The sequence below is a fragment of the Pipra filicauda genome, unplaced genomic scaffold (assembly GCF_003945595.2).
Source record: "Pipra filicauda isolate LSUMZ 115617 unplaced genomic scaffold, ASM394559v2 scaffold252_size1811890_pilon, whole genome shotgun sequence".
Lineage (NCBI taxonomy): Eukaryota > Metazoa > Chordata > Aves > Passeriformes > Pipridae > Pipra > Pipra filicauda.
Window position 1 is genome coordinate 81,667 of NW_024104368.1, and position 13,782 is coordinate 95,448.

The window sequence follows — 13,782 nt, forward strand, 5'->3', positions numbered from 1 at the left end:
AGTGTCATGTGAAACAGAGCTCTGCATGCTGCCCCCAAATCCTAAAGCACTGCTGTTTATATAAATATTCAGCATATTGCCAAGACTATGCATTTCCAGAAAACATAATGTGTATGTCCAAAGGCCATTTATTGTGTCCTGACATTCTCTCTCTGCCCTTGGAAAAGAACAGTGGCAGTGGGAGCTGAGAAGGGCCTCCCTCTGTAAAGGATGTTGATCAGAGATGTGTGTAGCAAGTGCAGACCAGGGACACATTGGTGTTGGCCGGTCTCCTCAAAGCACCTGTCAGATATGAAGGCTGCTCCTTGCAGGGAGTCCTGGGGTAAAAAATGTCCATCACAATCTCTTTTGTGACTGAGGCTTCACTGCAGAGCAGAGCTATGCCTGCCCATGCAAAATGGGCTGTGCTTACAGAAACCTCAGACAGAAGAAATCAGCAGCTCCCATAAGCAATCCCTGCCTGAGCTTGTTTATTCCTTCTGGCTTTTCATTCCTTATCTTCTACATCACAGTCACTGACTCTTAAGGCATTTGTACATACTGGGAACTGTACGTGCAGCTCTTACTCCTTTCACAGGTCACTTGCTTTTAATAAAGACAGGTTGCTAGTGTACTTTTCCTTTTTATCATACAGAAAGCTTTTCCCTCATGCAAGTTTATTTTTTGTTGCTACCATTGCAGGGATACAGTGAAATGTGGATTCCTGTCTTCCTTTGGTACAGTTGAATTAAGTTGATGCTGTTTCATCACTCTGGCTACTTGACGTTGCTCCATACTAGAGAAGTTATATTTTTCAGGGGGCAGCAGCTAGATGTGACTTTTATTTCACATACCTCCTCCTGCTCACAACCTGCCATGTCTGGCAAGGTTTTGTCTGATGCCTGTGAACAGCCCTGCTAATTTCAGCGAGAGGGATGGGAGGAGGTGGAAGGGAATGAGCAACTCCCTTCTGTATTAACAGGTCAGTTTACGGAACGCTTAGTAGCCGGCAGCTGTTTGACTTACATGAACAAGCAGAACCAAAAATACAGCTTGTGTTGGGCGATTTTAGAGGTCAAATTTCAATCTGAACAGTGACTGTGAAAATGAATACATGAGAGCTGACCTTTTAACCATGGTAACTGCAGCAGTGCACCAAATCAGATTCACGAGATATCTGTGGTTCTCCAGGCTCTTGTGACATGATTTTAATCTTTTCCTTTGGCTTTTAGTGTTATGTTAGTGTTATAAGGGCTAGTTCCAAACTAGAGAAATAACTTCTGTTTTGCACATGGAGATGATGTTTGTTAAGCAGTAAAACCTCTTGTAATTGGATTTTTTTTATGCAGATGATGACACTCAGCAGAGCCGCAAAAGAAGTGAGAGTGCTCTTCTCCAATGTGTTGGAATGAGGCATAAATACAGCGCTGCAAAGTGCCATAATGATAGAGAGCAAGAGGTCTCAAGTTGGATTGTGATGACAGCCTTCTTATGATAAGGACTTACAATATTTCTGCTACTGATGGCAACGAGGCGTGACTTTTTTTCCCTCTGTGGCAGGATCGTGTCTGAAGCAGATTGTCTCTTGGCAGAGAGAGACTGGAGCCCCGCTTCCCCTAGATTGTGGAGGTGGAAAGAAATGCTTTGATTCCTCCGACAGTCCAGTGGGTGCCATGGTACTGCAGTGTACAACCTGCTGCCTCTCTGCCAAAGATTAACTTCCTCGGGCACATTGATAGCTGCTGACAGATGCAAGCTTTTCTGTCTGCCCTCCAATCTGGGAGTATGCGAGGCAGCTGAAAGCTGTGGTAGCATGACACTAAGCAGTAGCCTCTCTTCTTCGTCTCGTGGCACAGATAGTTGGCTAGGGCATGGCACCCTGGTGATATGGTTTCAGCACTTCCAGGCTGGAGTTGTTTGGGGTCAGACCATCTGAGACATGAGCAAAACAATTACACACACCTGTTTGCAGGCATCCATACCTTTAGTGCTGTTCAGGCAGCAGGTTCTGCAGGGGGAAGGAGATGAAGAGAGATGAATTTGGGAATTAGATTGTGTCTGTAGCATGTCAAAGAAATTCAGTATGTTCAGAAATAGGATGAACTATTGGAAAATATGTCCCTCTTGTTGTGATATGTGGGTGTATACTGAAATTAAATGAGACTTGAAAACACACTCGCAGATGTGTCTGTGCTTCCTACAATGTTGAGGCTCCTGTTTCTAGTTAATTAACATTTTTAGAGAGACTGCCTGTCCTTTTCACTTATCTCCTTGACTTGTTCCTCAGTAGTGAGTCCGTAGTTCAGCTTTGAGGTACCACTCTGGCTTTGCTGGCTTCCTTGGTCCTCTGCCTGTGTTATGCTGTGTTCTGTGTCCTCCGGTTGCTGAGGCTGGACATGGCCTGAGGCTTCTGGTTTTGTTCCCTTTCTCAGCCTACCCACTATTTCATCCTTGGTTTCAAGCCCGTCCTGGCTGCACATCTAGCCAAGCTTCTTGTGCAGGCCTTTACTGAGATGCCATCTATTGCACATGACTTTTGGAAGGCTCCCAGAATAAAAAAGATGCCTGGAGAGCACCTTCCTCCTAGCCTTCATTCTTCTTTTGCTTCTTTCTCCTTCTCTGGTTAGTACTAGCTGAGTAAACCTTACGGAATGACTTTGAAACAAACTGAAAAATTGTCTAGCAGGTGGTCAAAGGAGGAGGATTGCTCCAAGGAATTGATCATTGTTATGACTGAAGACTATTTTTGCTCTCTAATAAGTTGAAAAGCTGCTTTATTTGAAGAAATGATCATGGATTGCAGAGGTACACTTGTCCTGAAAAATATACAAAGTGCATGGAATACTGTGTATGCATGTCATTGCCTAAATTCACCACGAGCTGTAATAGGATTTTTTTTTTTAAATAAAGCTGAAATCCATGAAATGTCAGCAGCAGGAGAATTAACAAAGTGGTTTTGAACTTTGGACTGTATTGGAAGAAAAACTTGAGTTCCTTCCCTTGTTTTCACTGGAAAAGGAAGAAATAGGAAAGCCGTATTTTCTTTCTCCCATTTCACAAGGACAAGGAATTTCATGGCTCAGTAAATGGGGTTTGCTGCCTCATGTTGCTGAGTGTCTCTGTGTCCTTCAATTAGGGGTAATTTTTCAAGATCTTAGATCTAATATCTGTCTCTGTACTTGAAAGTACAGAAACGAACAAAGGTTTGGCTGTGCCCAGCGATAAACATCTGCGGTGTTGATTTGCACCACATAACATATTGTGGTTAATAAACAAGGACATCCCACCTACCAAATACAGCTGAGGCCATGAGCCTGATAGCCTTATTTGTTGTCAGAGTGCAAACCTGTGTTTGGAATCTTTTGTGGCTGTTATTAGCATCTTTCTACTTTGGAAGGGAAAATCCTTCAGTAAATGGAAAAGTACCTGTCAATCTAAAGCCCCAGTGGAAGACTCAGAGAGGCAATTAGTTCTCAAGGGCATTTCCTAATTAGATGGTGGGGTGATGGTGGTGGAAGAGGTGCATTTTTTCTGAGAGATGACTTTGGCTTTCCTTATCATAACTTCGAGCAATTTGTAGTAGAAAACACTCTGTGCTAGTTGCTTTGTTATCTAAAGAGAATTATGTTAGGAGGTGAATTTTAATGTTCTGACTATGCGGAAATTAGTTAGTTTTGTTTTTCTTTAAGCTTAGTAGAAAGATAATTAGTAATCGAGTCAGAGACTGTACAGTCCACTTTGATCAGTGCAAACACAAATGCACCTAAATTCCTTATTGTTATTCCATGTGATACAGCCTTCAGAAGCATCCTGAAATTTTACTGCAGAAATAAAATAATAAATCAGATTTCTTACTCTTACCAAACTGATTGATAGCAATGAAGTCATGACTGTTTTATATTCTATACAGCTTCAAAAAATTTTGAAAGAAATGCTTGAGATAAACAAGCAAGATTTTTTTCTCATCTGCTTCATGCATATTTGATATTTGAGTTCTCTGAAGGAGCTAATTTCTTAGCTGTACAAGAAAAGGATATAATTAATCAGTTGGTTGAAATGTTTGGTCCTGTAATTTGACTGGCATTTTAAGCTTTGGTCTGCTGTCATGAAAGAATTCCTTATCAAGTTGGTGGTACCAAAACAGGTACATAAAAATGAATTCACCATGCGTATAAAACTTAAAAAGGCTTCTCTCACCATATATAGTAGTATGCATGTCATATAAAGCAGGGATTGTAAGCTTGGAAGCAGATGAAATCTGTCAAGTTCAGCTGTATGAAGTGGCAAGTATGTATATAGAAAACTCATTTGTTTCTGAAACTATACCTAGGATAAATCCTGTTTATTAGCCACAGAAAATGACTGATTATAAACCAGAAATAACATTGCAACTTAGTGGTTGAGTTATCAGGAGTCACCTTCAGATATTTTTATACAGACTACTAATTTTCACTCCTAACCACTTTTCAAAGCACCGTACTCCTGGAATACTGTTCAATCCAGCCCTGGAATATTTCTGGGAAATGAAAAGTAAAAGCAAAGATGAAACTTGCGAACCGTTTATACATATTTTAATCTGTGTTCAAAGATTTTTGTTTTCCCCTCCTTTTTTTCCCTCTGAAATGTTGGGGAAATGTAAAATGTTATTTTTTCCTGCAGCTGCACTGGATGTTTTTCTGCCAGTCTTCTCTTCATGCAGGCAACAGAAGCAGCAACTATTTGCTCAACTGCTTCTGATGCAGACTCCTCTGTTACATCTGCTTGACTGAAAACAAATCTTGAAGACTGAGCAAGATTTGGTTTTGATTGAATGCTGTGTGAATCTCCTTTCTAAGGATCATAAGGATCATCCTCTGAATGAAAAAACACTTTGTTACCCTAAGCATGGGGAGGATGTCTGTATTCCCATGGTAAGCCAGCAGCTACTTTGGGACAAGGCAGCCTGTTACAGAGAACAGAGAAGGTCAGCATTTAGCACGAGCTCACTTCAACTCTGTGGAATAAAGACATCCTTCCAACCACTAGAAGTGCTTTTAAACCTCACAGTACATCTCTAAGGAAAAAGCTATTATGCAACAACAGTCTTAAAGCATTGACACCAGCAACCCATAAGGCTGATAAAAAAGGAAAAAAGTGCTAGTAATGCACAGATGGCCTTGTGCTAATGGACATTGCTTATAATTAGATTGGTGAGGAAAACCTTTAGGGCCTGAGGTCTTGTGTCTGAAAATGCTGTTGCAAAGTCCTTGGGGTTTTTGTGCATATGTGAAAGTTTCAGTGACATTTCATTTTGGTGAAGAGTAGAAATTAATATTTCCAAGCATTAAGGCATCCTGTTTTGGTATAAAGGGAAATCAATGCTGATTTGTTTTCAAAACTTTGCTTTTGTTAACATGCAAACCTCAAGATCGTGGTGGAAATTGGACACTTTTTGGGAAGTGTGTTTTTGGGGTAGAGGAGGGGAGCAAAGAATTTTGCACGCGAGTTCAATTCCAGCAGCAGAACACAACTATGCAGAAGCTCTGTGTGAGGCCAAGCTTGTGTTCACCACCTGGGTCTGTACAGCATCTGTGAAGTTCATAAAATTTTTGCTTTAAAACAGAAAAGCGACAAAAAACCTGCATAAAAGAAAATATACCTTAGTCATACTTGGATAGTAGTCAGTTTAGTATGGGAAACTTTTACCCAAACCTAAATTCTAGAAGATTGTACAGTATAACAAGGCTGCAACATTAGGCAAAGTTTTAGCTCATTTTAGAGTGTAACAGTGCCATGAACAGCCTTTTTTCTTAAGCAAGGTGCCTCACCTAAGATTTTGTAGAGTTGTCCCTCTGACAAAAGATACAAAATCGACTTTTTCATAAAATGTACCCCCAGAAAGTACTGTCTGCATTTCAGAAGACTCCTTTGTTTACTGTTCTTGCTTTCTTATTTTTCAAAGTTTTCATGGGAAGGAAAACTATGAGTATGAGAAGGGTGTGGGAAGTAGGGATGACATCCAGAAGAAGCATGGAATCAGGAGATTTGGTGGAACTGGAGTTAGAGTAGATTTAGCTATGTACCGGGTGGGAATAAACATGCTCTAAAGCTGTTAGCTGACTGTTAGTAACTGCTCAATCTGCTCAGGAAAAAGATTACAAGATAAAGGTAAGCATGAAATGGTGCCAGTGGTGGGCTCAGGAGAAAGGTGTGCATTCCCTGAGGAAAACTGAGGGGTTTGGAGAATTCTGTGTCTCTGAACAGAAGCAGGATTGAATTTTTGCTCCTACTGCTGGCCCATGTAAGTAAATTGGTGGCAATGGAGAAAACCGTTACAGATATGTTTTTTCTTCTCCTGTTTTTCCTAGACACAAGAAACGACATGCAGAAGGAAAGTTACTTGAAAGTACTCCTTAAAGAACTACCTGAGGCTCATTACTGCCTGTTGAAGTACCTGTGCCAGTTCCTGATAAAGGTTGCTGAGCATCATGTGGAGAACAGGATGAACCTTTGCAACCTTGCCACTGTATTTGGACCAAACTGCTTTCAGTAAGTTGGGGTTTTTACTTTTCCCCATATGCTGACAGGGAGTCTAATGGAGCAGATGGTCAGAAATGTAGCTCAGGTGATCAGATGGAGGCAACGACTGGGGCTCTGTGTTAAATTTTAGTGCTAAAGCTATTGTTTGAGCTGAATGGGAGTTGAGTTGCTCTTCCATTTCCTCTTGCTGTTTTGCTAAACTTTTGATCAGTTTTGTGTTGCTGCGTTGGTAGCAGAGCAGGAGTATAACAACGAAAGGCCTTCAGGCTGTTTAAGTGCCTTTATGAGAATAAGGAGACTTGTGCTCATACAGGTTTCTTCCTTTGCCCTCTGTTAATACGAATTTGTCTCTGCAGAAAGCTTTGACAGAGGATGCCTGGGGGAAAAGGACTCCTGTGTAGCACCCAGATGCTGTATAATTTCTAGAGATGGATACTGAATTCTGTATGCAAATTTGGCCTTGTGTTCTGGTGTCTGTCCTCAGATACCAATGATTCTGAGTTCTTTGTCCCTCTAGTATATTCAGAAGCTGCTCTGGAACTACTGGGGGTCCCCTGGTTTCTTGAGACTCCTTACTGGACTCAGTAGTTTTACTGGGTTCTTTCACTGGGCACAGTTCCTAGGTGCTTGTGCTGAAAATGTGTTTTATGTGCTAGTGAAGCTTGCAGCAGTAGCAAGAATAGTTATTTCCAGGTGCAAGAACACACTTGAGTGAAAAGGTTCCTGTTAAGTCCCTGGTGTGATGCAGTGCTGCATTAGCACCTTCACCCCCGTCTTGTCTGCGGTGAACCCACTTCGGGATCTTAGATGTGGGAAGCACGTACGGAGTTCAGTTCAGTCATCAGTCTTGGAAGATGCGTGGTATCTCCGAGAAGAGACAAGTGTCTCGATGTAGGATTTGTACTGATCTTTGTAAAATTTCACTTGGGAATAATACTGAGTTGCCTAGTAAGACTTAGATTAGATTAAGTGCCTAATGAGACTATCTCCCCAGGCTTCCTCCATAGCCGGTGGAAAGAAGTAGATTTCTTTAAAGATAAATAACTGAAACGGGGTTCCTTGTAATATATTGAACCAGTTCCACATACTTAGGCTAGATGCTGCCTTCTGGGTTTTTAAGGAACATATATTTTCCATTGATTAGGAAGAGAACATGCAGAAAGGAGACATTTAAACTAAAGTTTGTCTTAGAGACTACACTGCTGCCTTATCTTAAGATGTTGCTGGTGGATGATGAAGGTGAGTTTCCGGATTAAAGCATTTACTGTGTTAGTGCAAAAAGATAAAGTATATTTTGAAAATAATTGTTTTCCTCTCCAAAAGAAAGAATACTCAAAAGACAGTAGTGTGTGTGGGAATGCATGGATATGAGAGTTACTGGAAGCACAACATTGCAAACTTCTGACAAGGAAAAGCAAAATAATTTTTTTAAATTGTCTTTTTATGTGCACTTTGGGAATTCCTGTCTAAATGTATTGGTAGAGTTAAGAGCAAACAAAATAAATTAGAAGAATTTGAGTTCAATGGCGAAATCTCTATGACTCAAGCTCCCAAGTGGCTGTTAAAATAATTTTTAGTTTACTCATCACTTCTTTCAAGAAAGTTTGAAAATTAGCTCTGCATAGTTTTTGGTGTAGAATGCAGAGAGTTGCAGTTTGGAATTGCAGTCAGCGTTTCTAATATTAAATGAAAACATACATCGTAAAAGCTGTGTAGTTTTTGCCACAACTGATCTCTGCTCCTAAGATGGCATAGAACACATGTAATGGTTTTTATAAGGTACAGGGGCTGTACCTTACAAAGGTAAAGGGTGGAATCACATCATTCCATCGCAGAAGACTGAGAAAGGCAGAGTTCACTGGAGGTGAAAACCCAAGGGCTCTTGAAGCCATTTATGAGTGTAACCAGCCCAGCAGTTGTGACACATGTTGAAATAAATGCTCATGTGGCAAAAGAGGCAGTGAAAGGAAGGCTTGACACTTAACAAATGAGTAATGCATTGTTTAAAGATCCGAATAGGTCAGAATTATGCATGTAGATTTTATTTAAGCTAAGTTTCACAGTGTGGTAATTCAACTATGTATTTCATCAGGTCTTGGTCTGTTCAACATAGTTTGCGATTGTGGTCCAGACACAAAGATTGTGAGGAACAGTTCAAATACCCTTTTATCCTGCGTTAATGGATGCAGTCTTAAATTGCTGGAACTGTGACCATCTGTATCAACAAAGATTTGATAGGGTGAGGAGAGAACTTGCAGCACTAAACTTTGGGTGTTGGGTTTGGCCAGCTGGTTGGCCAAGCTTCCAGAGAGAGATCCTCAGAACACAGCTCAGAGCTCTGGAGTAGGGCTGCCTGAAGTCTGCTTGGCAAGGGCTGTCTGGCTACTGGCTGCAGGCAGCCCCAGGAGAGGGTAGCTGCAGAAATTAAATATCGGCAGGCGACTGAAGCGAACACTCCTCTTGCTTTGCGTTGTTTGTTCCAAGCAGCGTATGGGGTGTTTCTCCGTGACAAGGAAAGAAGGCTTAGCATTCAGCTTGTCAGAAATTACACTGCTTAAGCAGGAAGATCTGAGATTTTTCTGTCACAAATTCACACTCGTGTCTAAAATTAATGTTGGAGTCTGTGTAGTTAAGGCACAGTGTCAGAGAAGATGAAGCCCATCTGCTGATAGTGAAGGATTACTTTTTGTGAGGTATTTTTAGTGACCTTTTAGCTATTTAAGCATATTATCTCCTACTGCATAACTGAAACTGTTTAACAGTTGAATAAATCATGCAGAAATAAATCTTGCTGTTTGGTCACTTTCCAGACATTTAGACTTCATTTTAATTCTCTTAATTTCATTCTGTTTCTCTATGTCATGTAGAAAAACATGTAATGATATCTGATTTCCTAAACTTTCAGCCCTTACTGCTTTTATCTTACCCACTGCTTCCCCTGCTTCCCTACTTGCTGTTTGACAGACCGCACTGCTGCTTTTCTAATAAAAGGTTGTCTTGTGCTTTCTGTATTTCTAATGAACAGAAGAAGGGAAAAAAATGGCTATTTGCATTCCTTGTAATGAAGTGGGATATAAGATATAGGAAGATGTAAAGGGCAAGGTCAAACAGCTCAGAAGATTTGAGATTTAATTCACTGTTTTCTTCCAACTTGGATTGTTCAAATTTATTGTGATGGAAGGCAAAGGTCAAGTATATTGAGAAATACAGCCCTTGAAGAACAACAAGCATGAAGGAACATAAAAAGTTGTCTTTTCTGTCACTGGGGTAATCTGTGTAGAGTATTAACACTTGCAGTGTGGTTACTCCTAGAGGAAGTTATTGTCCATTGACCTAAATTTCAGCCTCGGTAGAGACACAGCTTTAGTTATGGCCTGCTGTGTGGTCTCTTCTCAACTCCCACAGCTTGTGCTGGAAAGGAGAGGACCAGCTGAGTTGTCCCTCGTCTTCTCTGTTCTCTTGGAGCTGGGTATCAGAGGGGCTGCTGCACTCGTCCTGTCCTTTGGTTAGGATTGTAAGACATGAGATCTACCAGTTAGAGTAAGCAGAGGATCCATTTGCACCCATTTTTTGAAGCGGTTTCTCAAAGAATGGTCTGAACGTGTGCCCTCCATCATTCAAGCCCTCATTAACTTGCTTGTGCTTCATTCCAGCAGAGATTAAGCATGTTGTGAGGGATTGCTCCATCCCCCCAAAAGTGGCTGGCAAATGCAGGTAACCAGTCAGAGTTAGATGCAGTTATTTACATATGATGAGTACGTAACAGAAATTACCTGAAGGGTTGCACAAGAAAGTATTAGGTATGGAGGAAAAGTGTATTGTCTTTAGATACAGAGAAAATGGTAGATCTTCTGTAGGGTAGCTGTAGGTATTTCAGAGATGCTGAACTTGTAAGAATTAAAATCTAGTCTGAAGTTATGCATGACTGTCTTACCTTGGTTTCTAGCAGCCTTGGAGCCTACAGAGATTGGGTATATGAAGCTGAAGTGAAAGCAGAGGGGCTGAACTAGAACTCCTCAGTGCATAATATTGGCCTTTGAAACATTATATGAATGGGTTTTGTTTTCAGGAAGTGCATCAATCTTAAAAACAACTGTGCATCCAGGATCGGGGTCAAACTGAGTACTGAAAATTGTTGTTTAAACATTGACTATTGCATATTGGAGCATGCAACCATAACCTGTCTTGCAGGGTTTATGTAGATTTTAAATACTACATTTTCCAGCAGGGTAAAGGAATTGTTTTCCGCAAGAATTCAGTATGCTACACCCTACGATGCCAATTTAAAGCATCAAACATAATATAGGAAGGCCATAAATGTTCTCATGCATAATCATATTAAATACTTATGAGTGCTTGCCTCCTCTTTGGAAATTGTGTAAGGAACTATATTGCCAAGGCTTTCTGAGATATATTTTTGTCTTTTCTTCTGTTTCTTTTCTGTTGTGTACTTAGTTTTGTCATCTGGGGCCCATTGAATGACCTTTATGTAAAATAAACTGAAGATTGCTAGAGATGTATTGCTCTCTTCATAAGTGGAGGGGTGTTCTGGCCAAATTCCATCTCAAGCCTTCTGTTCTCATAGTGAACGCCCACTCCTTTAAATTTGTCTTTTATCATCTGTCCTGTGTCAGGTGTTATAATATTTTCTATTTCATCTCTTGAATGAAATAGTGATTATTTCAATAGGAAATGCTCTGTTGTTTTGGTTTTGCGTTGGGTGTTTTCGGTTTTTTGGTCTTTTGCTGTAAAAGCTCCATTAAAGTCAGTTACTGCTGTGGGTTGAAAATGTTTGTCCTTCTGATCTTAACTGAGGATTGGCAATAAAGCATACACCCAGAATTTAAGTGGAGGACCAGTTTCAAAGGAAAAACTACAATTGAATATCCTGAGTTGGAAGGGTTCCATGAGGATCATGGAGTTCAACTCCTGTCTCTACACAGGGCAACCTAAAAATTAAACCGTGTGTCTAAGTATGTTGTCCAAATGCTTCTTGAGCACCAACAGCCTTGGGAGCATGACCACTTCCTTGGGAGCCTTGTTTCAGTGCTCAGCCACCCTCTTAGTGAAGAACTTTTTCCTGATATGCACAAAACAAAATGGTGGTTTAGTTCAGCAATACAGCTGAAATGCAATTACAAGGGGTGTTTTTGAAGAGCTGCTGCTTAGAAATGTTTGGAGGTGAGAGCAATGTACTTTGAGAGTGGATGTTAGGCTGTGGGCTGCCCTTTGTGCCCCTTTGTGTAGGTTTCACTCTTTAAGATGCCTATTCTCACTGTAACTTTGTGATAAAAAATGGAACTTTTGCTGAAGCTAAAGATATTGCATATAAATGAAGACAGTCTACTCTATCTGCTCTGTGTTACCTGTGTTACCTGAAGTTTGCGTTATGCATCTGCTGCAAATAATGCTTAGGCACCTGAATCTGATACAGAAAATTATCCAAAACAGATTTTAACAGGCAAGCAGGTAGATGCCTCAAAATTGACTCTCCAGTACCTCAGAAACTAAAATGCTTCTTTAAAATCTCGGTAGTGTCATCTGTCATTTCATTTCATCCAGACTGGTGAGACATAAGCCTGTAAATGCTGCAGAGCATGTAAATGAGTCATACAGACGGAGATGAACACCTGTCTCAGGTTAGCTAGCGTTGCTTTATCTTTGGGTACCTGTTAGGCTCCGATCTTGCACTATAATCTGCAGACATGAATATGGGCCTGTTTTCAGATGCACCAGTTTGTGGTCCAGTGTGTTAGGACAAATCACTTTCATCAGCTGAAGTACAGGGATGAGTTGTAGCCACGAGGTCATGTCTGTTACAGACACAGTAATGTTCTGTCTAGAGGGACAGAATAGACTGTCTGAAGTTGTAACTTCTAAATGTTACAGCAGATCTGCTCTCAGAGTCTTCAGTTGCACTTGTTGAGGGACTCATGGGCATCTGAGGTACTAACAAAAATGTTTTGTGGGGGCTGGAAAAACAAAAAACCCATGAAGTGTTCCCTGTCCTTTGAGTCCCTTCATTTCTGGCTGGATTCCCTAGGAGAATGGTGAGGTGACTTTGTGGAGCTCCTCTACAAAAGGTACTGTACAAACAGCAGAAGTAGGAGTCAGAGGATATACCCTGCAGTGGTTGTAAAGTAGGATTACAGTGCTGTCATTCCATGCAAGCTACTTCTGCAAAGCCACTTAGGGAAATGGTAGTATGCATGTCAGACAGGATAAGGTCAAACACTATTGGGAATTCCTAACGAGATGGACCCTTTCACATGGAAATCTCTGCTTCTCAGTTGTGACAGGGAGCTGTCAGCAGTTGTTGCCTGGGGAAATCAGTTCAGTGATCTCAGTTCAGTTTATTACAGACAGATAACAACATCCCAAGTCCTCCTGGCCCCTGTTTCTGCTTGAAGCAAGTTTCCCAGGTGTGGTGGATGACGACAGAGCCTTGTAGTGATGCCTGTCAGATGCAGAAATGTTGGTGTGTGTTACTCCATCACTCTCAGTAGAGTCTGGAGATTTGCTGTCTCATAAGCCTACTCTGCATTTAGCCTGTTACAGCTTGTTTACAGAGATTCTGATGTAAATTCATTTAACTAATGTATGAAATGTAAGTAATTCTTTCACAGTGAGTTAATCTGACCCTATGTCACTTTAGTTCTGGGTAAGAGTTGTGACACAGAGCCTTGAATGTGGCTTAACCCATTTAAGACTAGCTTTCCTGAGCATCACTATGGAAGGAGACATGCACATGGTCTGGGAGAACATAAGGAACATGTGAGCATGGATCTGCATGGACGGGAGTTGCATGGAGCTGCAGGGGTGGGCCAGGGGCCAGGCATGCTGTTAGGACTGTGCAGAAGTGTGAAATACTACTGAGTGACATATTTTGAATTGAAGAGCTAATAACTTGATCCTATTCCCAGTTAATATTTTCACTTTCAGCACTACTGCTTTTTCAGCTTTTAAGTGTCTTCATCAGTAATTTGGATCTTGAATATCCTGTAAAACTTTTGGTATTAATGCACCTTTGCCTTTTGCCCTGCTTAACTGAGTCAGATGCTGTTAATGCTGGTGCCTGGTTTAGAAAAAATGTGTTTTTTCCAAATAATTAATATGTACTGAGCCACTGTGCTTTGCGCACAGATTGTTCAGAGCGCCTTCTGGGAAGGATGAGGTGTCCAAGGAATCAGGAGGGGACGGTAGAGAATTTGCTTCTTGCTCTGCCTATGCTATGTATCTGTCCATGACTTTGCAAGCTACTTCTCAGTGGGAGTTTTCCAGCTC

The 13,782-nt window shown here is 41.0% G+C and overlaps 1 protein-coding gene across 5 annotated transcripts in view; it reads left to right on the plus strand.

Moving 5' to 3' along the window:
- FAM13A (family with sequence similarity 13 member A) overlaps positions 1 to 13,782 on the plus strand; it is a 136,458-nt gene that overhangs the window by 20,651 nt on the left and 102,025 nt on the right. For all 5 annotated transcript variants that reach the window (XM_027731756.2, XM_039382064.1, XM_039382065.1 and 2 more), the window contains exon 4: positions 6,327 to 6,507. In XM_027731756.2, the coding sequence (XP_027587557.1) occupies positions 6,327 to 6,507 (181 nt within the window). The remainder of the gene's footprint in view (positions 1 to 6,326; positions 6,508 to 13,782) is intronic.